At 42.7% G+C, this 27120-nt stretch overlaps 1 protein-coding gene across 1 annotated transcript in view; it reads left to right on the top strand.

The window, feature by feature from the left end:
• The first annotated feature begins 1333 nt into the window (after positions 1-1333).
• TGFBR2 (transforming growth factor beta receptor 2) overlaps positions 1334-27120 on the top strand; it is a 66234-nt gene continuing 40447 nt past the window's right edge. Inside the window, exon 1 of the mRNA XM_052797537.1 lies at positions 1334-1739. Coding sequence (XP_052653497.1) covers positions 1646-1739 — 94 coding nt within the window. The 5' untranslated portion in view covers positions 1334-1645. The remainder of the gene's footprint in view (positions 1740-27120) is intronic.

Here is a 27120-nt window from a genome sequence, read left to right as displayed (position 1 = left end):
CAACATTTTTCTTACCTCTGGAAGGCGGCGACTATGTTTGAGTGAATCTTGACTGTATTTAAAGGGGGTGCAGGGTGGAAAATGCTTTTGGAGAGGTTTATGAGAATTTGCATCATAAACTGGGACTGCACTGTGAAAATATGCATTTAGGGAGTTTTTAAAACTAAATTTACATAAAATCACAATGAGATTTTTTATGTCTGTTATAGGCCAATTAAATGCATTATGCAAACATTTCCAAATTCATACAGAGTTGATCTGGGACATTCAGAGCATGGTTACATATATTGCCCCTGAGGGCTTAGCCCTTTTTCTGAAATACCCAGATCTGTATCTCTAACTAGTGCTGTAACCAAGACAAAAGCAAATCACCAAAATTTGAACAGACACCCTCAGATTAACCCCATGTGCATCAGTTTATCTTTCAATCAATGCCCAGCCATTTAACTCAGAGAGGAAGGAAGACTCTGTGAACCAAAAATGACTCTCAAGGCAACTGCTGGCTATGCAATGGCTGGGTTCATATTGGCAGAAAGCTCAGGCGTTATTCAGGTTGAGAGTCTAACGGTTCTTACAGTCTCTGCCTGGGCCATGCAAAGCCGGCATCACCAGTGTGGTCCTATTCCCTGAATCCAATGTGTGATTTCTCCCTTCTGGAGAAGGGAAAATCTCTGGTAAAAGCTAAACCTGCTTCAGAGAGGGATGGAGAAGAACTTAATCTGTGTCACCTATGCAGCATTTGGGACCAAGTGGTGCGCGTCCAGCCCATTTGGGAGCAAAATGCAAGAAAAGAGGCAGGTGACAAATTGTCCGTCACTTCAACATCTGCGAGCTGAGCGCCCCGCTACTCAGTGTGAACGTCTCCTGTTACTACCCTGACTTCAACCTCCCCTGCCCCCTGCTTTGGTTCATCTGGGCCTTACGTCCGTCTTCCCGATACCAATTCTGCAGAGGGGGAAACAGGCTGTGGCAGCATCGATAAGGTCAGGGATACGGATGCAAGGAGGAGCTCTGGGAAGCCCCCGTGTCCCAGATGACAGGACTGGGCCCTTGTCAACTCGTGGGGAGAAGGAACCGTTCGAGCTGGCGGTCTCCCGTCGACCTTGAGCCCCCTCGGAAGCCACGCCGCCGCTCCGGGGCCCGGCAGCGCGGGCGGGCGGCTGTCCCCGGTCCCCGCCTCGGGAGGGAGGCAGGCGCAGGGATCCTGGCTGCACGTCGGGGCTGGCCCCGCCGCGCTTGTGGTGGGAGAGCCAGACCTGAGAGGGGCTGGCCTCTGGCAGATGATTGACACCAAACTGGGTGAGGTTTCATGTTAAAAAAAAAAAAGAAAGAAAGAAAAAGGGCGAGCGCAGGGGAGGGGGTGACTGTGGGAAGGGGGAGAAGGAACTACTGTAAGAAGTCCTGCCCAGCTGTTTGCGAAGTTTAAGATTTCCTGTTTCCCCTGCAGCGCCGAAGTGAAGTTTTCAGTGAGTCACCCGCAGTCCCGAGCAGCGGAGCCGCGCAGCCCGCTCCCCCGCCGCCCTGCCAGCCCCGCCGCCGCCGCCGCCGCCGCGGCCTCCCCCCGCTGCCCGGCCCGGCCCGGCCCGGCCCGGCGGCCCCCCGCGCCCCGCCCGAGGCTCGCCGTCTATGCCGATCGGGCTCCGCGATGACTCCCCGTCTGCCGAGGAGCCTGCGGCGGCTGCTTCTGCGCGTTTGCCTCTGGGTCCTCCTGGGCAGCTGGGTCCCCGCTCTGCTTCGGGGTAAGTGTGCGCCGGCCCGGCGCTCCCGCCTGACAGTTGCTCGGGGCGCGGGCAGGAACGGAGCGGGGCAGGAGCGGGGCAGGAGGGAGGGAGGCAGGCGTCCGCCACGGGAAGGGGAGGGGGGGGACGCGGTTGCTAAGAAAGTTTTGAGGCTGGAAGCATTTCGGGAGGGGTGAGCGTGTTTGTTTATTGCCCTGCTGCAAAGTAAGCGGGGAAGAAAGGACTGGGAATCTGGGGGATTCGCGGCAAAAACCGAGGTCCGTCCGTGGAGGGAAGAGGGGGGAGAGAAGAGGGGACTGGGCAGGAAATGCAGCAGGGTCTGGTCCGGCCGGAGGAGCCCGGAGAGGGCAGCTCGGGAGCTGACCGCTGTCCCCGGGGCGGCGGGGGAGCGGCCGGCCGGCCCGCCCGCCCTGCAGCTGCCGCCGCAGCTCCCGCACCTGGTGCCGGGCCGCACCGTGTGCTCGGGGGCGGCGGGCCCGGGGGCAACCAGGCGGCCGCGGCCCGCGCCTCCCGCCCCCCTCGGCCCGTGCTGGCGGGTGCGGGATCCAGCCCCCGGCGCCGCTTTTGCGGTGTCCTCTGGGGCGGGGACCAGCTCTGCCCGCGGACCCGCGGGGAGTGGGGCTGGAAGGTGCCCGGGGTGGGACATGGCCTGAGGCGGCGCGTGCCGTGCCGGCTCTCGGGGCTGAGGGCCTGTGCGTGGCCACGGAGCTCGCTGCTGCGTGGATCGGCGGCTGCTTACCAAAGTTGCTGGATATGTGAGTTTCTGCCTACAGCCGCGATTGCGAGCAGTTGGACTGAGAGTAGCAGTCATTCTTGTGGCACTTGGTGCTCGTGTTGCTCGATTCACTTCTAGTGACACTTTACGTCCCTTATTCTGTTTTTACCAAGGCGTCCTTAAATAGGTTTTTGAGGCTGTGGCTTGCAGTAGTCTTCATGGGATAATTTGGAAGGTACTAAGAGCTTAAGGTGCCGCTGCAAAAACAAGGTCCCTGCCCTGAGGAGCTTTCAGTCTCCATCCTACCGGTACTAACCCACATACGTGAACCAACATCTGTAACTGCGAGGTTAGGCCCTAAATCATGTTGCAGCACAACTGGTGAACCTAAAAAGAGAACATCAGGTTACAGCAAAACTACATCTGAAACAGTTTTGAAGAATTAAGTAGATTTCTGAGATGTGATATCACGTCTAGTTTTAGCCTTCAGATAAGATGTGCAGACACCTGGGCTTCTACAAACTTTGCTCTGTGCCCTCTGATTCTCCTTTGTGGTCCATTCACGGTCAATAATGATCTCGAAATTGTTGCTAAAACATAATAACATAAACTAGATAGCTCTTGTATAGTTACTGCCAATAGCTATGTACGGTATGAATAACTTCATGCTTCATTAATAATCCTGTCAAAGTCAACAGGTTTTACATACCTGCAAAGTTACTCATGGAAGCTTAGGGCCAATGAAAAAAAACAGTTCAAGAATAAGACACTATGGCGTCCCAGGGCTCAAAATGATATTATTTTAAATTTGAGGTGTGCAGCTTCTTGTTGATTTTGATACATATTTTTATTATTTCTGATTAATATAAATCATACTCAACTATTGATGGCTTCTATTTCGACCCCAGCCCCAATTTTTTTGCAGATTCCCATCACAAAAAGCTTTAAATTAAAAAGCTCCACTTTTGTTAATCTTGTGTTATTTATTATTAAGCTTTTTTTTACTCAACCAGTATAGACAGTCTCAAACTACAGGTAGATTTTAAAAATGGAAATAGCTTAAGAGTTTGTTCTTCTTTCTTGTCATAGGTCTAGTGAGGAAAAAATGTATAGAGTGGTTACAATTCAGCATTTTTCGTACTGGTCATCATCTATACCCTACAAAACTGAGTAGACCTGTTGTCAGATAATCTATCCTATAGCTCCAAAAGTTGTTTTAATATTCACCATAGGATTCTATTGTGTCTATAACAAGGAGAGTTGGTCAGAAGACAACAGTTCTGTGGGGTCAGAAAGTGTGAGGTTTGGATATTGGCTGTCATTTGGCATCCAAATGAAAACTAGAGCTGCCAAATATTTGGGGGAAAACAAAACAGTAAAAAGACCTACTTACTTTGTAATAATCAATAGCTCAGCAGTTCAGTGAGGATGGGGCAGGAGAGATACCAGACTCAGGAAAGCTCAATTCCCAGCTATGCCTACTAACCAGCTGGCTCTTGGTGAAGAGGTTAATACAGCTCCAGCTAAAATTTCATTTTAACATTCTTCACAGCAAAATATTAGACAGGAATGACACATTCCCATAAAGATTCTGGACAAAACCACAAATTCATGAGCAGGTCCAGTAGGAACTATCTACTTTGAAAAAGATGCTGTCATGTCCTGTACTACACACAAGTAATTGAATTTTTTTCCATAGAATGAAGGGACAAGGTGTGATTTTTCTGAATGATTGTGAATGCTGTATTGAGCATTTAATTAATAAATGGCAGTGCAAACCAGCAGTTGCCCACATAAGAAATTGATGCTGCTGTATCCAAGGGAATATGAATCGGTAATTTATCTTTGGGGTATCAAACCCAGAAATTTGTTCCTTGGAATAACCTGTGTAATAATTGTTCATTTCTGAACATCAGGAACTTAATTTCTCCATTCAGCCAAACTCTACTTGCATTATTGTCTCCTTATTTTTTAAAAGCCATATCATAGTCAGTTAATTTTATAGTAACAGAATCAAATTTAGAGCTTCAGATATTTGCAAGAGGGAAGTATGAGAACAAACATGGTGGAACATGTTTGTAACATGATCGAATCTAAAATGCATTTCTGCCCCCCATTAAAACTGGCAAATTTCCAGTTATTTCAGAAGGGAAGTAGGAATAGAACATAGATATTATTGCATTTTCTTCTATTTATGGGGTATCCTTGAATTCTAAGACTTTTATACCTAAGACTTTGAAAACCACTTTTATTTAATTGCTACTTTGAGCTCCTTGGCATTAAGATGCTTCTATAATATTCAGGTGGTGAATTCCATATAGGAATGGTTTCTAATAAAAAATGATGAGCCAGATCTTAAGCCGCTACAAATGAATGTAGTTCCATTAGCATTAGTAGAGTTACATAGAGTTATAGCGTATAAGTTTCCTGAAACAGTTTCAAAAGTAATTTCAAAAAAAGGGTAATGGAATAATTCAGATTTTTTCATATTAATGATATTTTTTCACTTATATTTTATAAACACTTACTATTATATGGCCTACATTTAGCCAAACAGCATTGCTTCAAAATGAAATAGTCCTTTCTGGGATGAATTATTACAGTTTCAAAGATGCAGTATGCTATAAAGGTGGCTGATAAAAGTTGTCATTGTGACAAGGTTAATTCTGAACTTAGGAGCAAAGATGGTGCAGGCTCTTACCAGAAGGAAAATTCTCATGGTTTCGTTTTGGGTTTTTTTTTTCAGGACTAGGCTTTTAGAAAGGAGTTGCTCTTTTGAGGGGAGGAAAAAGAGCATAGTATCACCATACTACCAGTTGTTGGAGTTCCCCATGCTTGCTTGTATTTCCTCTGCAGGAAAGTTTTAAGATGATATTTTTGAATTTGTGGCATAGGAACTTTTTTTTTCTTAATAATGTATGTCTGTGCTATATGCACTTTGCTAGCATTCACTTTGTATCACTCTCACTCCTCTGACCTCAGAAGAGCTGTGCCTCACTTACAGTATAGCAAGAATGAGCAAAACCAACTGGTTGGGCCCAATTTGTTACTCTCTTGGATTTTGCATAATAGGCTGCATTAGTATCAGCTAGGTATGAAGTATTATCAGTAGTGCAATGACAGATTTTGGCCTGAAAGTGATCCGTGCAGACTCCACACTGGCTGGCATGGCTACAGTCGAGTGTTGGTGGCACAGTGAAAGTCAGGGCTTCCAGCCACCTTTGTGGCCCCATGGTCCTGGGACCAGCAGGAGGAAGGTGAGTCGTTACAGTCCTGGTCTGCCCGTGGTCCCCACAGCCCCTCTGGCACCTGGTGAGCCGAGGAACGAAACGGATGTCCTGAAGCAGATGGGAGACCAGCGGTGCCACATAGGAGCCCTTTGACTCGGGGGAAATTACCAGGTAGGCACATCCCAGGGACATCAGCTAGTTTGTATTGCCAGAACATTGCAAACTCAGTAAAATGGACTGAGATACCAACTAGTTCTGTGCAGATGTTGGAGAGTACAAGGGATTTCCAGCATGGAGTAGTGGAGAGCCAGTCCTGTTATGAAAAAGAAAGCTGGCTGAGTCCTAGTCTAAGAGATTTAGTGCTGAGATTTTGGTTTACTTAATAGGTCTTTACCCTTAAATTTTGTTGGGATTAGAGGTTTTTTTTTTTTCTTTTTCCCTATAGGATAATGGGAACTATTTTCTAAACTCTTATAATCAAGAATAAAATAAAAGGTCACAACAAAATACTTGTGCTTTTTTATGAACTCTAATTATGGAAGGTTAAAATAGACCAAAATAAATCAGAAAGACTATGCCTGGTTTTCGACAGACTAGTTATAAGCCCTTTTGAAGTTTAACGTCAATGGCAGATGGAAGTGGTCAGAGTTGTATTAAGAAACAGTGGAGAAACTTCTTACTACAGGGGATAGATTGCTTTTACAGCAAGGAGTGGGCATACACCCTGGGGCAGGGCATTGTAGTTAAGGCAAATGCCGCTGATCTGTATGCCACTGTATGCAATAAGTTAATACCAAATACTTGCAAGATTGGGTTCACAGTGACCCAGCTAAGTCTTCAACAGTTATTTTTCATACTATGTCTTCATTCTGGCATAAAGACAGAGCAGCAGCACTGGCAGTGGTTGAGTACAACCATTTATATCCTACTGCCTGAAAGAACAGAGATTTAGTTAGTGTACAGATGTTTAGGGTAAGATATGTAGAGAGAGCTAACCACTTCAAACACCATCCAGTGATGAAAAACTTGTCCAAAGTAGGAGTTAGAACTAACAAATCTCACCAGGAGTTTCTTAATTCTATTTCTGCTGGTGACAGCATACCCTTGTCTGTTTGTGTCCATTAACTTCTAGGGATTTAAGCAGAATTTAAATTGGAGCCTGTATTAAGGGGTCTGCCCCACACTACATAGGAATTCCTGAGTCAGGGACTAATGTCCATTTGTTTGCATTGCTGCGAAGTTTAGCAACTCTTTCGGATTTTAAGGAACAGTAACATTAGCAGCGGCAGGAGAAATACTAGTTGCCAATTTGTCCATGTTTGTGCTTTTTTTTTTTTTAATATGCTGTTTCCTTGCTCTTTCTCTTGCTCTGAAAGCCATTGTGGTTGTTACAGCTGGAACTACCTGTCCTTTTTTTCATATGGGCTTTAAAGCCTTTTCACCTCTGGGAAGATCATCTGGGGAAGGAGTAGTTTTCCTTTGCTCAGACAACTGGTATTTAGCAAGAACTTCCTGCTGGCATTCATCCCTGCATTAATCTGGTTAGAATTAGAGCTGGTTGAGAGTTTTTGACAGTGTTTTTCATGGGAAAATGCTGATTTGTCAAAACTGAAACAATTTGTGGAAATGTACCAGTTTCCATTAAACTTTCATCAGGAAACTTTTTTTTTTTTTTCCCCCTAGTCCATGGTGGAATTTCTGATCTAGAAAGATAGAGAGAGAAAGAGAAATCATCATTAATCAATAAATAGAATAATCACTGGTCAAGGATGGAAGAAAGGCAGCGCCAAGTGCCTGGTCTGACTCATAGAATGCACATTTGAATCTGGAGCTCCCCCTATCCACTCTCCCCAGGATATTGGAGGGCTGTCACTCTCTCGTTGTGCATGCATGCCCCAACACCCCCACACCCACCACTTCGAATGATTTTAGTTTCACTCTGGTTGTGAATATGAAAATGTATGAAATGTTACAGCACTTTGTGGGGCAGGAAAAACATTTTCCTGACTCTTTTTTAGGTTGACCTGTAGCCATGTGTTCGTTTTCTACTTGTTGAGTGGGAATGGCAGTGCTCTGAATAACTGGTGTCTTCTAGTCTTTGTTTCGTTTCATAATAACAAGCTGTATTCAGAAATTTCTGTCATGCAAAGGAACCACAATTTTTATTACTAACAGTCCTGACGGTCTGATTCCAGGATTCCAGTTCTCCACTCACCCAGAGTAGTATTTTGGCAAAAATTTGACTGAAATTAATAGATTTCAGGAACAGATAAAGGAATCTGCTTCCTCACACTTAAAGCATCCTTCAGTTTAGAACCCAGCAGATGCATCACTACCATGACACCTAGGGTTAACATTGTGCCTTTGAAGTGGTAATCTGGAACCAGAGGTATTAGAAAGCTGTCTTCTATTTCCTACGTACCTTATGTTTCTACAAAAGGACTTTGGCCCACACCCTCAAAAGAACTGTTGCCCTGCTTTGTAAGTAGGCATCTGAGGTTTTAAGGTAAAAAAGTAAGACTTATCAAACAGCCAAAGCCGTAAACTCAGCCAGTGATTTGAAAGTCACACCACATTCTTTCTGGCTTGGTTATAGTCATCAGTAATACAAGTTTTGAAAGGTAGCCTCTGCCCCCTGTGCAGTTGATTGGTTCCTCCAAAACATTGCATTGGTATACCTGTGGGCTTCATTTAATTCAGCATTTAAACTCAGTTAAAAAAACTGGTCTATGCAGAAGACATTAGAAAATCCATCTTGTGTTCCCGAGGTCATGGTGGCTCTGTCAGGGCTTAGAGACTTCCTTCTGTTAGAAAAGCAAGTTAATTTGAACAGTACATACTCAGAGAGCAGCAGGAAGGTTTCACAGTCTTACTCTTCAGAGCAACATTTTCCAAGTAAATACCCAAGTGTGGTTCTTATGTGCCTGGGGCACTTTAATGGGCCTCTTTCTTTAAAAACTAGTATTGTGCAAGTGGAACACATGCAGGGCCAGATTGTCAGCTGGCATAAATCAGCTTTACTCTGTTGCAGGCAAGGAACCTGCCCTGATTTATACCAGCTGAGAATCTGGCCACGGAATAAATAATAGGCAACTGTATGTTATGAAGCTGTAATTCCCTCGAGGGGGCTTTTGTGATATCAGTCTTACAAGAGCCAGAGTGATCTGTTTCTCTTTCTTGGAGCAAAATAGTAATTTGACTGCAGTATTTTGAAGTCCTCAGAACATTAGGAAAGAGAGATTTCAGACCATCGAGGGAAAGAAGATGCTTCCAAACTTCTTGTAATGTATCATTAAGGATTTTTGCTCAGGAAGAATCACGGAAGGAGAATTTTGGAGGATGGAGATTAATTGGTTTGCGATAGGTAGTCGCAAAAAAGAGAAATGTGTAAGAGGGATGATTTCTCATTGAGACCAGGCCTTTCCTTCGAAAGCAGTCGTGTACGTTTCCCAAGCTGTATGAAAACTGAAGCTTCCTCATCACTGATAAGCTGCTAGTGCTGGTGTAATTAATGAGGAAGAAAAGTGAAGAATAGGAAATGAAGACTAAGGGGCAAACTCCTCCTCAGAATGTGGATTGGTTTTTAATTTTGTTTAACGTTTCACCCAGAAGGGTCATAAGTGAGCTAGTACTCATTTTATTGACTTAGAAAGAAAAGGGGGTTCAGTTAGATTTTCCAAGAGTTAACCTGTAGTTCTCCTGGGTCTAAATATTTTAGATGTGAGATGCGGGTGAGCCACCTCCCTCTGGTTTTAATCCTGCTGGGGATTCTGCATCCCAGAATGGGAGTAAGCGCATCATGTGTATACGTCACCTGTTGGCATGGTTAGGTGGTGCCTTGGGCTTTTGGATGATAATGTAGTAATTTTGTAGATTTCATCTCACTAACTAATATAAGCACATTTTTAACGTTGCTGTACAAGAGGTGAACTTTGAAACAGACCACAGACGATTACTAATGGGTAATCGTCTGATATTGACTAATATCACTTCTTATTTTCAGGGAAGGAAGCAGAAGCAGCTGTCCAAGATTCTTGTGTGTCTTGAGATGCTGATCCGGTCTGATCCTTGAGGTCTAATTAGTAGCTCAGATACTATTGACCGCTTGCTATATAAAGCTGCAGAACAGCAGTGATTTTGATAGCATGGCTTAGGCAACAGTTTAAAAAAAGTTTTAGTGCTCAAAGGGAGCTGAAATTTCTTACCATTTTGACTGCTCCCCTTGTTTTTAGTGTTACCTGGCTGTCCTGACCAACTTCATATGCTTTGGGAGCTCTGTGGCTGGAACAAATCTGAAGTCATAGTTACATCAGGACTTAGCATACCCTAAGAACACCCCAGGAGAGTAGTGTGTGTGAACATCTTCTGTCCCTTAAAGTGCATGCTTGGGGAAATATGGTAGATGTAACTACACTTTTTCCCTTTCCATTTTTTTTCTCCAGCTGCCTAGTCTCTTAAAATATTCCTTCATTAGACAATTAGTATCTATTGTTTGATTTCAGGCCACTGCTAAAGGGAGGTCTGTAGCTACATGTTAGTTTATTCAACTCACTGTAAAGCTATTAATTAACATGGGGTAGCACTTCTCTGTTATCCTGAGCAAGACTTTACATAGGCTGCTTTTTTTTTTTACCTTTTACCCTAAAATGGGCTGCACTGTAAAAATACACACAATTAAGGATGTATCTTTTTCATTATGTTATCAATAGTGTTAAGATGGAAAGACAATAAAATCACATGTGGGAGTTCAGCATCTGACCAGCACTGAGTTGCTTATGGAGTTCACATGACAGTTGGTTGCTTCCTGCTCTCAGGATGCTCCCCCCTGACCTCCATAGCTATCTTAAGCTTTCCTGTAACATGACTGTGTAGTGACTCCAGGGTGCCCCATTCTTCTTGAGAAACTCATAGAAAGAGTGCAGGAATTAAGAAGTAAATCTTTGTGTGTTTCACTAATGGGAAGAATTTAATGAGGTTTTCAACAGCACAAATTTGTCAGTCTGTGATCAGGAACCCATGAAGATTTCAAGAGAAGAGCTGTCATATGCAGGTGGTGGTTGATCCTTTATTTCCTTTGGCTGGTTCTGCCCGCAAGCATGCAAGCAATTACCCTTCTCATTTGTCTCCTGCATACAAGATCTATGATTCTGCAGTGACTGTGCCGTGGCAGTTGGCCAGCTGCCCTGCTGTGTACCTTCTACCTCCCCACAGTTACCATTACCAATTTTCACGGTTGCATTGTCTCCTTTTCCTACAGTGGTTAGAGCCTTTGCCCAGAAAGTGGGAGGCCCACGGTCATGTCACTCCTTAGCCTGAGTATCTAAACTCCATCAGTGATGGGCTCTGAGAGGAAGGATCCTTGCTGGCTGAGACTGGGCAGGGCTTTAGAGGCGGCAGTCTGCAGAGAAAGGGTTGACGTGTGTGCGGGTGGTCCCCTGAAGCATGTCAGAGGAGAAGAAAGCCTGTTCCCTGATGGATTCATTCATTATTCCAGCCCCTGCAGGGTGACTGATATTCTCTCCAGGGAGTTCACAGCACAACAAAGAGGGACTTTACATACAGGATCTTTTTTCCTTTTTAAACTGAAAACAACCGTTTCTCATCCTCATGAAAAGATCAGAGAGGACCATGTAATAGTCATGACTTTGTAAGCCTCTTTAGTGAAGCTTTCACAAAGTAACTAGGTCAGTGATACGTGCTTCTGGGCTATTGAATTTCCCCTCTTCCCCTCAGTCTGTTCTTCCATTTCCTCACCCAACTTTACCACAAGGGAATGCCTTAAGGCAAAAATCTGGGAAGCTGATCCTTTTATTGCATTTGTTGTATTCTCATCTGGTATGTACAGTGCCAGGCCATGAGGCTTGCAAAGCTGGCATAGCCCAAGTTTGCATGTAAACAGCAATACCACATTATCTGGTTGTAACTAAAGCCGTATCTGCTTTCTCTTTGCCTCTGGATAATAGAAATAGGAAGACATTCAGTGGGAAGAGATTGGTGAGTTATTCTGGAAAAGGGAATACAACCGAAAAGTGTTTCTTCATCTTTGTTTTTCTTTCTCTTTCTCCATCAACTCCTTTCTCACACACTCCTTACTTCTCTCATTTTATACTTTTGCCTTGAAGTTTCTGCCTGGCTGGAGGCTTTGCTGTTCCCACTCTTCCCTGAGGCCACACTGGTACCATGAATATTAGCGCAACAAGAAGCAGCCTAGAGCTTCCCGTATGTACATGTCCCCTGCCTTTAATGTGTATAAAGGAAGATAAAAATGTGATTCAAATTAAATCAGCAAAATCCAGGAACATGGGATTCAGAGTGAGGACTCAGGCATATCCCATGTAGATTTTGAGTTGTTTAAAAAATAGGCACTTGACCCTAAAAGGAAGATTTCAATGTATCTGTATTAGGCATGAAAGCTCTTCCTATACATGTTGGAGGGGTTTAGAGGCTCATTCTTTGACGTGGGAGGAGGAGGAGGAGGCAAGACACGTTGGTGACTTAGAACTGAGAACAGCTTTTATATCTTGACCCATGGTTAAAGCAGTGAGCTAGGAGGTGAGACACTTGGGTTCAGTCTCTTAGTCTCTGGAGACCCAAACCCAGATCTCCAGCTTCCCACGATTTCATCCATTTTATTTTTGATGCCACCATTAAACTTCAGTACAGTTATTTGTATTAGAATTTCCACAGTTTCAACTAGTTCTGCTTAACATGTGGCAAAAAATTAATGCAGTGATGTGTTAATTACAGTTTCTATAGACAATTATAGAACTTGTGGGAAATGAACAGAGATTGTTTCAACACTGGTGTATTGTGATTGGGAAATTGAGGTTCAAAGAGAGTCATAACCACTGTTATTTCTCAACAGAAATTCTGGATTAAAGCCCTAGGAGTATCCAGAAATTTTCATCAGCCTCAAATACCCTGCCAAGTTCAATAAGATACAATTAGCACTTTTTTCTCCCCTGTTTTTCTCAGGTTAGAGGCTGTGTGCTAGGAGCTGCCAGGTAATGGTGAGGCACAAGGAAGCTTTGGTAGCTTGCTTCAGTTTGACCATTTAAGGTCTAACTCTTCCCTCAGTTGTCTACATATATATTTTTCATGGTTCAGCCAACTTGCACTTGCCCTGACTTGGCTTTTTTGTTCTGGTGACTTGTAGTATGATTGTCAGGCACATACCTACTGGTGGTTTGAAGTCAGAAACATATTGGCCTTCTCATGGGTGAAGGTGGGTAGCAAATGCTAGAAGCAAACCACTAATTATTTGAAGTATCTTACCCTTGAAAGTTAATGACAAGGCACATTTACCACTATCGTAACCACATACCTAGAGATACAAAACACTGACACCTACCTTTCCAAGCTGTTGCTTAGCATGAGTAGTTAAGACTACCCATACAATCATCACTCTTCCATTTAAAAGGTGGATTTTGTTTTAAGTTTCCATTTTGTGCTTTTGAAATGGAGGTGTAGATAGCTTTGACCAGAGCAGTAATTTCCACTCAATTATCCTTAGGCCCGCAGTGGGTTAGGAAGGAGGTAGTGCTGTTTGTTTAGGGAACCATACTGCCTTTTTAGCATTTTCAGATAAGAGTTTAATGTTAATGGTTGCCTGCCTTTTGAAAATGACTGACTGTTGTGGTTTTGAACATATGAAGAACAAAAGAATTAGGAATAGTACCTACAGCTGCTATTCCCTTGCTGGATACAGACTTGGTCAGATATGCAGGTAGTTTGCCATGCCTTTATAAGATACCACACATCACATAAACACCAGTAACTGGGAGCATTTGCCTCAAGGCAAATGTAAGGTAGTGCAACCTAGCTAAATCTGCTCTGCCCGAATGCTAAACTGTGGGTAGGAGAGGTCACGTGGAAGTTCACCACAGTTAGTTGATGGAGAATAAGGTGTTAAGCTGTGCTAACCTGGTATTTTAGACTCCGTGGGGGATGAGATTATGAAAGGTGAACAAGCATCTATTCCAACAAATGAAAGCTGTAGGTGAACTACATCACTCCCGAAACAAGGTGTGCATTTTTAATGAACGGGATAATTTCATTGTTAGAGCCCTGCCAAAGGATGTGATGGACTTCCCAATGCAAACCTCTAAATCAAGACAGGGTTTTGCTTTTTAAACATATACCCAGGGAAGTTAGGGCTTTGCGAAACTAGCTGAGTAGAATGATTTTACTTGCAGAAGGCCAAACTGGGAATATCATCCCAGCTCTTCCTGGCATAGAGGTGCTGTAACCTACGAATATGTGATGCAGGAGGTTACCACCACCAGGCTGGTATCACTCAAGTCCCTCTCAGAATTAGGACTAGCATCTCCAGAAGTAACAAACAGTTAAGCTACTCTGCTAACTAGCCCTGTGCAAGAATATTTCAAATATGCATGAGTTATAAAATCTTGCATCCAAGGAATTAAAAAAATGTCTATTCCTATGGAGCACTTTCCTCTAGTATAACCTAAGCTATTACTGCATTTGGAAAGCTAGAAATTGTTGTGTTTTGTGAGAACACTTTTTAAAACATACTGTGTTCTACATGAGTGCAGTATTTGTGAAAAATGCCAAAGTGACAGCTTTAGAGAATGAGCTGCCCATGTCACTGAACAGTTACACCAGAAACCATAACAAAGCATGCAACTGGCTCGTGAAGTTTAAAGGGATGCTGAGTGGTTCAGCTACTATGGCCATGTTATGCACAGCCTCCTCAATGACAATTGTTGAAATAGTATTTTCATGACATAATTATGAATCCACTTGCCATCCGATTAAAATGATCAAGGCATTTCGTAGAAGCCCTTAGACATCCTGCAGACTATTACTGATTTCTACAGTTGAGCAAGTGCCCTCCAGATGAAGGATGATGATGTGCTATGACCAATATCCAGAAACATTCAGTGACTCTAAACTGTTAAACATCAGCTAGTATAGTTTGACATAGCAGCACTCAGAAATCACAGATTAGCATCTGCTGAAGATCTTATCCTATTAGATTTAACTAATACATGTGACAGTAAACATCTTCTGTCCTGTGGTAGCAGGATGAGGAATGTTACGCTGTTGCCAGAAATGAACTGCACCATTTAAACGTTTCTGAAGTGTCATCATATTTTGCTTTTCATAGTTCTCAGCTGTTAGAAAAAAATCATTGAAGTAATTGGACGAAATTTGAGATATTCAGATGAAAATTAAGAGGCAATGGAAGGTTTGCTTCTGAACTACTGCTTGATACGCTTGATCTTGTGTTTCTGTCTTATCTCTTCCCAGCTTTCTCCCTGAAACAATTCCTTCAATAGAAGTAATTGTTTTGTAGACACTTAAATTAGTTTCTTCTTTGCAATGTTTCTTTTAAACAAGCTTGTAAGTGTATATGCTGTCTTGGAGTGCTGGTGAAAGATTATGGTCTTGAGAATGACTTAAGATATAGCTTGAGAACTGAAATAGTGGGTTTACAGAAACAATGACCATGTCTAGAGCAACTGGGAAGGGAAAACCCCAGAAATCCAACTCCATGTGTATATTTCACATTTACAATTTTATTCTGCCTCATCATAAATGAAGTGTAAGAGCCTGCAGTCTCACACATCTTCAGGCAGGTAGACTAAACATTTTAGACTGGCAAGTTCCTTCCCACTGAGCTGCGCCTAGTGTAGGAATGTCCTCACCTTACGCTGTCATGCCAACCCTGCTGGGGGCTGGCTGCTGCAAGCAGTGAGTCATGTATTGTTTTATGGAGTGAGAATTGTTGTATTCCTACATGCAGATTTTTTAGTGTCCAGGGCTAATTTTTTTAATGTGGGGGCTTACCTGCTGGACCATGCACGCATGCAGAAGACACTGTCCTTAAAATGCTCAATTTTATAGTATAGTGAATTAATTCTTCGCGCGTGATTTAGAAATAATGGCAAAGGTAAGGACCTTTCAGTGAACTTTCGAGGGATGTACTTAGGGGTGAAACACCTATTTATTTCAGAATGGGCAGGTTCCACCCATGGCTTTTATTTTCCTTTAAGCCCAGTAGAATTTCAGCCTCAAATAGAAATGAAGAAGCTGATTACTTTTTCCCTTATTTCAGCAGGATGGTATTGCCAGCTAATGATTCATAGTCTCAAAGGTAACTGGAGGGAGTCATTTGCAAATGCATTAAAAGAAACAGCTAATACCTGGGGGATATGTTAGCAAATTTACCTTTGGCAGATAAAGGAGATGTTGCTTTGTTGGTAGAGATATTTCTTTAGCAAGAAATCTGATAACTCTCTAACAGCATGCCACAGCAGTAGGATTACTGCAACAGAAATCAGCAAAAGAAAGTTTTCCTAAGGTTGAATATCATTAGAAGTGTGTATTTTTATGCATGTGCCCTTTTCTCAATACTCAGTATATAATTCCCATTAACGGTTGTGGAAGTTAGATGCATCTATCAAGAGAACATATCCCCAGGGTATTAAATTCTGTTATTCTGCTTCTTTGCATGTAACTTGACAGAGACAAATATAAGCATCCAAGCTACTGAATTTGAGAAGGATGTATATTTTCCCCCAAATCCATTCAAAGTGATTCTACTCCCAAGGGATTACATTTGAGTCTAACTTTCCTCTGATTTACTATTTTAGCTGAGCTGATGGATTATGAAGGAGAGTAATTTCTTTTTCATACTGTTTTCCTGAATCTGCCATTCAAAACTTGTTGTGTGGGGACAGAATGGTTCATAAACATTATTTTCCTGGAGGAAAATGGCTTCTCACAGTAAAAAGGAGCTCTGAACAGAGCTTCTCCGTAAATGTTTGCCCATCAGTGACTGACAGAGAAGTCACTGTGTGTGTTAAGGATGTGGACTTGTTAAATGAGACTTCTTATTTGGAAAGTTTTTCAAATAAACTCAGAAGGATGGGTTATATTCAGGTCTAGAGAAAGAAATTACATAGAATTCTGTTTTACTGGAATCTGTAGATTATATGGTAAACTAGTACCATAATAGGAGCATCCTTTGGTCAGGGTACATGCCTTAACTTAAATTCCAGATCTCTCAAATATTCCTCAAGTTCAGAGGTCTTCAAAAAGCTAAGCAAAATGAGGTCTTTTATGCTCCTTACATTCTTAACTTGTCTTTTTATATTAAACTTAAACCCAAATCCTGAAGTCTTAAATTGTGACTACAAATTTTGCACCCTAAACACATCCTTGTTTTTGTTTTGTTTCCTTGTTTGTTTGTTTATGGCTGGGAGGGAGGGAGAGTGGCAGTGAATGCACTTAAAAAAAATCCTGCTAATATCCTCCTTTTATCCGGAAAACCAAATATTTATAAATCCCTCTGAACCATGTAACTGTGTAACGATTGCAAGTTTGAAAGCACAGTTGTCTGGTTAATCCATTTAAATGCTTATTTTGAATGGGCAGCTGTGAGTCTTTGTGCACACACAGCTTCTCCCCATACTTACTGGTGCGTTATAAAATACCATGGAAATTCTGGTTTGGTTCAGTAGCAACCAGCGTACATGCATATAGTTTTCTATTGTACAAGATAGAGACTCTCCCCATGCAGAGCACATCCCTGCTTAAGGTGGACTTTAGAGCTGTGGCTGAAGCCAGTTTGCCTGGTCACTTCCAATCTCGGCTGTATAGGTTGCTGAGATCACGCTTAAAGAATGTGGGGGTCCTGGTCAGAGGCACAAAGCACCCCCTAACTCATGACTTGAACATGCTCCAGCAGTTGACACAAAAAGTGCACTTGCGAAGGGCCAGTACAGAGGCACAATACGGATCTGTGAATGGAAAAACATCGAGGAACTTTAGTTTTAATTCCTCTACCTAGGTAAAAATAAAACACTGAACAGCAGGACTGCAATTTATGTACGTACTCCACACCATGCCATTGTGCCTAAAATCTTTTGATGTCTTTCTTATGCTATTTGTTCCCTTTGTGCTTCATAATTATGAAGTATTTCCTACTTGTGAATGTGACAATTAAACTGATATTTGAACAGATGCAGCCCATTCCAATTACTGTGTTCCATTTTGAGGCTGCTTTTGATTTATTTTTTTTTTAAATCCCAAATCCATTATTTAGGTATGGCTTCATTTGACTAAAGTTCTGTTCCTTGGTCCACTGGATCATGCTTCCAGTTTACAGAAAAGGAAGTGTAGTCAGAATCAGACCCTTTAAATCAGAGATGGGAATTACAGTTCAGCAAAAGTTTCAGAGCAAAAGGTGAAACTCGGCCAATACTTTTGTCTGGGTTTACAGAGCATTCTCCCAGCCTAGTGATATTTTCAGGTAAATGGTCATCAGACTTTTCCTCTGAAACAAAGCAGAATTGGGGTGACTGGCTGAATTTTATTTTTGTGCTCACATTACAGATCTGCAGCAAAATCAGATGTTTCACTTCAGACAGAGGATATCTGTGCTTCACAGTACTATCAGTCCCTTTTATGTAGTCCTTTCTCTTGAAAAAAAGTGTATTCTAAAAACAAGACTGCTCTGACTCTTTCAGCATCCTGTGAAGAGGAGACATCTGCTAGGACTGTGTACTGCTGAGGAAACAGTCACGAAGAGTTAATACCTGTCTTCTCAGATGTCTCCCATAAATGTTGTAAACTGACTTGAGACACCAGAAGTTCTTTTTCTATACTTCAAAGTCAAAATAACCTCCCATCTACTTTCATAGTGGATTTAAACAGCTATGGGGCCCATCCTGAGGTGCCTCTGCAAATATTTCTGGGGAGAAACATCAATCCTTGGAGTGCTCCCCAAAGTGTCATAACCCATGCGGATGAGTCCTAGGCAAGTCCCATCTGCTCTTGCAGTGACGATGCCTGGCAGAAACAAGTAACTGCAGAGCCCTTGTTTACTCTCCTGGAAGGGCTGTGACATTTTCTGTTTCAAGACGAGTGGCATTTGAAAGCAGACTGCGCTCCGGTTAGAGACAGCAGCAGAGAGCATGTCCCCCATGTCCCCGGCACAGTGGGCAGCCTGACCTTGCCCCAGAAGTAACTGCAGGCATAGATCCACACAGACTTTTCTCTGCCCTCAGCAGTGCTGCTGCTGGTGAAATATGCAGTTTTGCATTACCCTAGCCGTGGATTCCCACTCCTCATACCACATTCTTTATTGTGTTTGTGTAGTCAAATAGTTGTCTAGACTGGAGAACTGTTCTGGGTCAAACTGGCCTTTTGGAGGGGGAGGGAGGTGCGGTAAAGGTGCAGTCTGATTCCTCTGTGAGGGAGGAGAAAGTGCAATGAGGGATGTGAACAAATAACCAGAGCAGGGGAGCAGGACTGCTGTTATCTGCAAACTGAAACTGTTTGTGCAGGTATTTTCTGTATGGCCTCACTAGGGAGAAAAGGAAAAGGGAAGATCTTTTGTGTTCACAATACTTAAGAAACAAATCAGTGCTTTTTCTTAAAATGGTCTGAGGACTTCTTCATGAGGCAGACAATTGTTGTTCTCAAAATATGTGTTTCATTGCATCAAAAAGGAACAACATTAAAAATAAGATGTCAGAAAAGGTGTGTGAGTGTGAAGGAAGCTCTCCAGTGGCATCCCCAAAGGAGGGGTCTGCTGAGGGCTCTGGAAAGCTGCATGTGGCAGGAGCCTTTCAAAAGGGAAGATGGATATGGCCTTATGACTTCCAAAACCTGTCAGGAAAGTGTGTCAGTAGCTTTAAGGGGATATTACTAAAGCAAATAAAATGAAAAATAAAAGCATGAAATGGCAAATACAGGAGGGATACTTTTTCTGATTCACCACGCAACCTAGCTGTATCAAAGGGAACCTGGGGGAGTCAGACATAACTTTGAATTTCCTGTTTTGTGTGATTTGTCACAGTCTTAATGTCAGCGCTTCATTTTCACTGCTTTAAAAAGCAAGCAAAAATCTCCTCCCAAACTAACATCATTCATGACCTTTCCTGGAGGTTCTTCTCCAAGACCTGAGAGGGTTTGCAAGTGCCTGCCAGTCTCCTTAGTGAACAAACAATATTAATAAACATCTGCTCATCTGTCTTAACTCTTCGTGAGGGACAGCAGCTGCTTTTAGGTGTTATTTCCTACAGTTTCCCCTACATTGTAGTTGTCTTAGTCTGTTCTTTTGAATACACTGAAGTCCAGTGGATGTACATTTAGCAGGAGTTTAACTAGCAAGGGTTAACTGTAGCAAGAGTTAACTATAGTTTGAGAAAGATTTGGCTTTTTGCCACATGAATTGCTGCATGCTGCCAGCGTAGAGATCAGTCTTTAAATCATTACCATTTTGCATTTGGAAGAGATGTTTTTCTGCCATCTATCTAGCCTTCCTTATTCCTGTTGAAAATGCTGCAGGTAGACAGTCGAGTATCACGAAAGCTTTTTCCACATGCAGAGTTCACACCTCTTGAGCTTATAGTTGATTTAAAAGTAATTGAGTAAACCACAACAACTTTGTGTGCGGTAATTCTCAATTCTGACACTGGCTAGACTTGTTCCTAATATAACCTATACTGAGGTAAATCAGCTTTAAAAGGATTTGAGGATCCACATGCAAAACTGTAAAACCTCCATCCCCTTAATTTAATCAGTTAAACTCATGTGGTGGTGTGTGTACGCCAGGCCAGCACTTTGTTACCTGAAGCCATTTGGAAAGTTAAGCATGACAAGGCCATATACTAAATAATGAGTAAAGCCCTATAGGAGTGTCATTTGTGAGTGTTTGGCCAAGCAAGTATGTTACTATTTTTGATTTCTGTGTGGCTTTGTGCAGTGGTCTGTGGGAGCTGAGGGCAGGGCTCCATCTGCACAGCGTGCTGTGTGGCTGCCCGCTCTGGTGTCACAGTGATGAGCCAGCACGACAGTTGTCTGTGTAAGGGAGAAGTAGGAACTGTACCCGTGTGCCCACCTACTCTGTCCATCAGAGGTAGCACAACTGCAGTTCCCCATGGGAAGGACGGCAGGGTTTGGCAATATAGTATAGCAGGAAGCTCATAACACTTTTGAAGTTAGCGTCGTTGCCCCAACCATAGATCCTAATGTGTTCTGCTGCCCAGAAATTTAGCAGAAGAGGCAGTCACTTGCCCTGTGACATAGACTTCAAAACTTCTCTGCCTTCCTCCCACCCGTAGCCTGTCCAGTGAGGATGCTCCTAAAAAAGCAGACAAGATTTGTCTTTGCGTTAAGCACATATCACAAGACAGATGCTTAGGACTGCTAGTAAGCAATAAAGGGATGCCTTTAGGTAAGCGGCACTAATACCTTAAGAATATGATTCATTTTTTGATGATCTTATGGATTTTTTGGTTTGTATGTGGCACTGAGCACATTCAGTAGCCTTGCAGATAAACTGAAGAGCCAGGATGTGTCTCTATGGAATACTTCATGGCTAACAGAAATAGCTTGGCCATAACATTATTAGAAAATGTCCTGAAGTACTGTTCCACCTGTACTGGGTGGACTCTTGAATTTCCCTGTTGGAAAGTGGGAGTTTAATAAATAGGCCCTTGAAAATAGGGTTGAATGACTCTTAAAGGTGGACATTCCTCGTTTCTGTTGTAGTAAGAGAGATAAAGGAAAAAAGTATAAACTAAGCTTTTGGAGGCAGTATGTGCCTCTTTCAGGAGAAATGATTCACCTTCCCCAACACCCTTATGAAGAATGAAGAGCCCTATGATATTTTGAAGCAGGTTGTTGGTGGTAGTGTGACTGTTGAGGGGTCAGGAGTGGAGAGAAGCATGTTTCTATAAACAGGCTTTCTTAACTAGCTGAAGGGAAAGGTACAGTGGGTTCAGAAACTCCATTCAACCTACTTATAAGATTCAATTGCATGGTTTTGTTCTGGTGAGGCTCTGTAGCTGAGAGTGGAGGAGCATTTGTGTTTTTCTGAGTCAGAATTGTTCCTAATTGTGTATGGTTTAGATGTTGGGGTTTTTGCCACAGAGACTCTTCTGTCATGAAAAAAATCTTTGCTTCCTTGTATATCACAGAAATAACTGTATAATGCTTGAATGACTGCTGTCTATTTTCAGAGCATATAAGTTGGAAAAATAATATTTGTACAAAGCTGAAGTGTTTATACTCTTTCAGCTCTGCTTCAAGTGAGGTAATGGCAGCTTTCACTGGGCAGGCAAGGATACAAAAGGAGGTGAAGTTGCAGGATATGCTTTTTAATGGATGGGTCAGAATTAGCTATGCAAATGTCAGTTCTGAACCATGAATCATGCTCATTCTAACAAGGCAGGAAATCTGTTTTCCCTGATCTTGTGAACCAGATGAACATTGCTGTACTCGATACTCACTGTATATCTGAAGTCACAGAAGGAGTTAACCACCAAAGACAGCTTCCAGTAAATTCCAAATTTAATGCATGGTGCAGAAAAAAACCTAGACCCTGTAGTCATAGTTGAATAAATTGATCTTCCTGTTATATCACACACGGTTCTCCAGTGCTGTGTGCTGTTTACTGGCTGTGTTAGGAAGGCTGCGGGTTAAAGTCAGGAGAAGATGAAACGTCCCTCTGAGTGCCCTATGGGAAGCCATCATTTAGATTTTTTTTCAGCCTTTTTGCCTGGAGACAGTATTCTTTTGTTCCGCCTACCATGGAGTGCTAAACAGTGGCCAGAAAATGTGGAAGAGAGCAGCAAATTAAAAATCTGCAGGTAAAAATCCATCTCATTATTTGAAGCATCACAATAATGTTATTTTTATTCCCTGTTTTCAGAAAGTGTTCACACTTCTATTGTAAGCGCTGAGCTGGAGTCTTCTCACACCCGCACTAATGTGAGTCAGGAGTCATGGCAGCGAGCTCCATTCTTAGGCGTGTTTGAAGCAGTTCACTGCCATGCCCTGTACCAGCAAGAAGAGCCCAGCCCATCATTAAAACTGCCAATGCTAGCTCATTTTGGAAGTAGTGGATAAAAATAGTGTTATTTTAATGCTTTAAACACAAGAATGATTTTTATCTTCAAGATCTCCAGCTTAGTATGCTGTTCCCTCCCTTATTTTCTCTGGTTGTGTCCCTCCCCCCAGCTCCTGCCAGATTTGATTCTGTTTCTGTGTCAGTGCCTGCAGCAATCCCTAAAGCAAAGTTTTGCCAGTTCCACTTGCTGTTAAAAGCCAGGCACTTCCACTGCAGAGACAAGTTAAACAAAGTTTTCTAACTCCTGCTTCTTTTCCTTTTGTCTTCTCCCTCTGCACATGGCTTCCCCTGCTCCTTGCTTGCTGGTAGGTGGGATATAGTGGTTTCGCACATTTCAGTGTGGTTCATCGGTGGCCTTCCTGCTGTGAACCGGTTCTTCTGCTTTGGCCTTCCTTCAGCTGGGGGTGGCCAAACTACTTCTGGCTAGGTCTAGCTTGTCAGAACGGCCTACCTAGTCTGCCCTCTTCTTTCCTAGCAAACTTCTCAGTCATGGCTGAAGAGCAGGTCGTAGCCCACACAAACTGTTCAAAGGCCAGTGGGCCCCACCGGACCATTTTTTCCCCCATCTCATAGCAGCTGCTTTGTGGTAGGATGGGTTGCAGGGCTCTGTGTGTGTCTCATTTGCATTAACAGTTGTATTGTTGCCACCTCATAGGTGTGACTTGCATTTTTTTCATATGACGGGCAAGAATGTGATAGGCAGAAGCCATGACATGCATCTTCTCCAAGTACTTCACAAAGAAATGGGTTCATAAAAAAGAAGTTATTTTGGTCTTTATCCTTTGCAGAGCCCCGATGAGGTTTGATCAGGCACAAAAGCAACACAAAGGTCCCAACCACTTTGAAAACAAAACTGCAATCAGTACACCTAAAGGCATGTCTTTAAGTATTGACTAGAGGCAGCTGTTGTGGTAGGCCGGAAGGCTAAAGATCAAAAGGAAACCTAAGAGGTGAAACAGGTTCCGAGGGGAAAAAGGGAGTAAGTTGCTAGGGGCAGACCAGGGTGGAGTCAGTGATCTGTGACTATACATGATACAGATCAAGGCAGAGAGATTCTGCAAAAGAATCTGTAAGAATGTGGTTTTCTGGAGTCCTGCCACAGGGACAGTTAAATATCTGGTGAGCTAAACTTTTATGGAACCTGTTTTCCTCTGACACATTTTAGTTGTATGTAAAAGATAGCTCATATTTGGCTTTACAGAGGCTGTTTCAGCTCTCTTGATAATCATTGTTGTTAATCTTAATAGAAATAGTCACAGAAGTCCTGTGTCCGTGGTAATCCTACTGGGGTAAATCATAGTTGAGATAAAGGACTGCAGCCCAAAGCAGCGTCCAAAACAGTATGAACTATGTGAGTTCATATTCACTATGTGAGTATGGGAGTATGTATCACAGAGTGACACTCCATTTCAACTCATGACGACATTAAGCTCAGAATTGGCAGCTGTAACTGAAAAATTGAAAATACATATTTCATAGGGTTACTCCTGAAGATATTGTCATGGGAGTTACTAGGTGATCTGCAGTGTTGCCAGCTCCTGTGATTTTATGATGAGTCATATGATAGCTGACATTTTTCTTGAAGATCAAGCTCCTGGATTCCAGTGATTTATTTTCTTTTTGTCTTTTCATTTTGTAAGTTAGACAGTAATTCCAACCCTCCTGCTTATGGCCAAAGTTTCAAAACATGACTGAAATGCACTCTAAGAGTCCAGGCAGCAATGGCAAATAAAGGAGAACCCAGCAGTTGTTTTTCGGTTGGGTTTTGTTGGGTTTTTTTTCCTCTCCTTTATTTCCATGATCTCTCTGGCTAGTCATGTGATTTTGTAACTCATGACTTTTGAATCTTTGGGGCTGATTATGGTTCTATGTTTTCTTCCTTGTATTACTGCACTAAACATAATCAGTATAATTAAGATTAACCATCAGGATATATCCAGGTCTTAAAAGCAAAGCTCGGATCATGCATTTGCCTTGGCTCCTTCCCTCCTGTAATTAATTCATCAATATCTGTAAGGCAAAGAATGTGCTTTTGCATCGACGCCTCTCCACTTTCACGATGCTGGCAGTGTCCCCATCACTATCAAAGTTCTGCTGAGGTTACAGATTATGTACTGGGGGTGATAGGCGAAATAGAAAAAATGCTGTGTTTAGTACTGTTCCTGGCAAAACCTGATGTCTTTCTGTATGATGAGGAGGTAATGCAGCTTGGACGTTCTTCATAGCTGCTACTGTGCTTTCCAGCCACTGAGATATGGTGTCGTGGAGCTGTGCTCTTTGGGAGAACAAGGACAATCTTCTTCTAGGCTTTCTGATAAAGGCATCCTCTTCCTTGCAGATTTCCATGATGTAGTGGAGCAAAGTCTTAAATTCAAGTCTTTCCCATCAGGTGGAATTATTTCACAGCAGCTGAGTAGTTGAGTTCCTATCCCAACATCTCCCTCAGCAATTTTTTTTTTTTTCAAGGCATGGAATCTATCTGCTCAGCGATGCTATTTTATATGTATACATGTGCCAGAGGCACTGGATGAGAGAACAGAAATGCAGTAGCAGTATTTTACAAGACAGGAGTAAGAGAAATTGGCTGCTGTTTCTGAAATGCATCCTAAGACATCAATAAAGTTTTCCAGTGTAGATATTCCCCAAAAGACAGCATGTTGGTTTGGGCTTTATTTAAATGTTGTTGGCTTTTGAGAGTTCTGTAACAATACTAAAAAGTAAGAGGAATGTAAACTATAGCCTGCTGATACCTCAATGAAAGTTACACATCTACAGACAACAGACACAAAGCAAACAACTTCAAGATAGTCAATAGACTTTGGGTGAGGAGTACTGTTTATAAGGTCCTGAGAAATCTTAAAAAAGACGTAAGCATAGACTAAAAGTGTTGTCCTGCAAGCCTGGCTCCGCCAGAATTCATGGAGTTGATATTTCTTACGTGGCTGCTCTAGTGTCTCTTCCATAATATCCAGCCCACATGTTGGCTTGCATGTTCCATGCATTTTAACCACAGTGACTGATCTATGCTGAACTGGTTGGTTGAAAGCTTCATAGCCAAGAAACCGCAGCCTTTTATTTGGAGCCCTCTCCATGGACAAGGAAGCACAGAAAGCTAGAATTAGGCTTCCTGTAGAAGTCAAAATAAGAAAACTAACATTAGAGAGTGGATGGCAAAACTCAAATTTTAGGAGACAAGCACACATTTTAGGATGGCTTCCTTCAGATGTGCAAATCTGTGTTTTCTCCATTGACTTTCCCATTATGTCCACTCTTTTTTTTCATGCAAAATGAAAGGTTGCTTCTGTCCACAGTCTTCAAGTGACTTTGGTTGTCTGAATGGGAGAAAACCTTGAGGAGCTGGCTCTTGGGGTATGAAGTGCGCAGCAGGATAGTCAAGCATTTTTAGAGATGGACATTCAAGTGACTATAAGAAGAGGAGCAATCTTGCTGGTCATGAACCACTCATTGCTTGTGGGCCCCTCAGGGAATGAGTGAATACACTTCCCTAGGGAAGAACCCTACCAACTTGTCATTCTCCAGGCAGGATTTTGTTGATTAGAGATAGGTTTGAGTTCATGTGACTTGGAAGGAGACCAATCTTTCCTGGCTTTCTAAGTCCTCAGAGTCTAGTAGCAGGTTGTGATCAGAAGAGAGTGATGTTGAGGTTCACATCTGACTCCAGATTTCAGGCCCTTTGCAGAGGTTGATTTCAGTATTGGTCTGATAGGAGAATGTCAGCAGCAGCTTGATAGGGGAAGGGCAAATTTGGCTTTAGTTTGGAACTAGATGGGTTATCACAGTGGGCAAGGCTGAGCTGTATTCATGAACAACACACCAACACATGCTAGAGCAGTGTGACAGTATTAGGGAAAGTAAACTGCAGTCTAACTTTAAATCAGATGCTGAAGCATGAAAGAAAGTTTGTCCACCTGCGCAGTTTATCCAGTACCTTGAACTGCCAGAGGCATGAATAGAGAGGCACTGCACTGTCAGCCTGTATTACAAGAATTCTGGGGAGAAAATTCAAGTGTAGTCAGTTCTGGAAGTCCTCAAATCCTGTTAGCTTTTGCCATTAATTTAACCTGTTCAGAAATTAGCTGGCCCTAACTACCCAGCCTTTTGCTAGTAATTGAATTAAGGCCTACCACTCTAACTTAGAAACTTAAGGTTTGTGACCTTGCAGTGGATTGCTGCTTTCCAGATAGCTTTTTTTTAAAAAAATCAAGTTGCTTGGTTTGGAGATCCCTCGTTGGAAGAAGTCCAAATATATTTTCATATGTTTGTTCCAGTGGGTGAGTCTTGGCAGAAGCTGGCATGCCCGGGGATGGCACAGGAACGAGCCCTGCCTCTCAGCAAACATAATGTGTTTGAACCAGTTTACCTAAGGACCCACCTTCATGTGGCTTTTGGCTCCAATGCTGTGGGCACTAGAGAGGACTGAGTCGTGTCTGTGGCAGAGGCATCCATCGCAACATGGCTGCCCAGTGAAACATGGAGCTGTGTGAGCTCAGAGCTGAAAGCAGTGTAGATGCAGCTATAGTCTTTGCA

Source organism: Harpia harpyja, chromosome 1 (assembly GCF_026419915.1).
Source record: "Harpia harpyja isolate bHarHar1 chromosome 1, bHarHar1 primary haplotype, whole genome shotgun sequence".
Lineage (NCBI taxonomy): Eukaryota > Metazoa > Chordata > Aves > Accipitriformes > Accipitridae > Harpia > Harpia harpyja.
The sequence above is the reverse complement of the archived record's forward strand: the minus strand, read 5'-3'. Positions and strand labels throughout refer to the sequence as shown.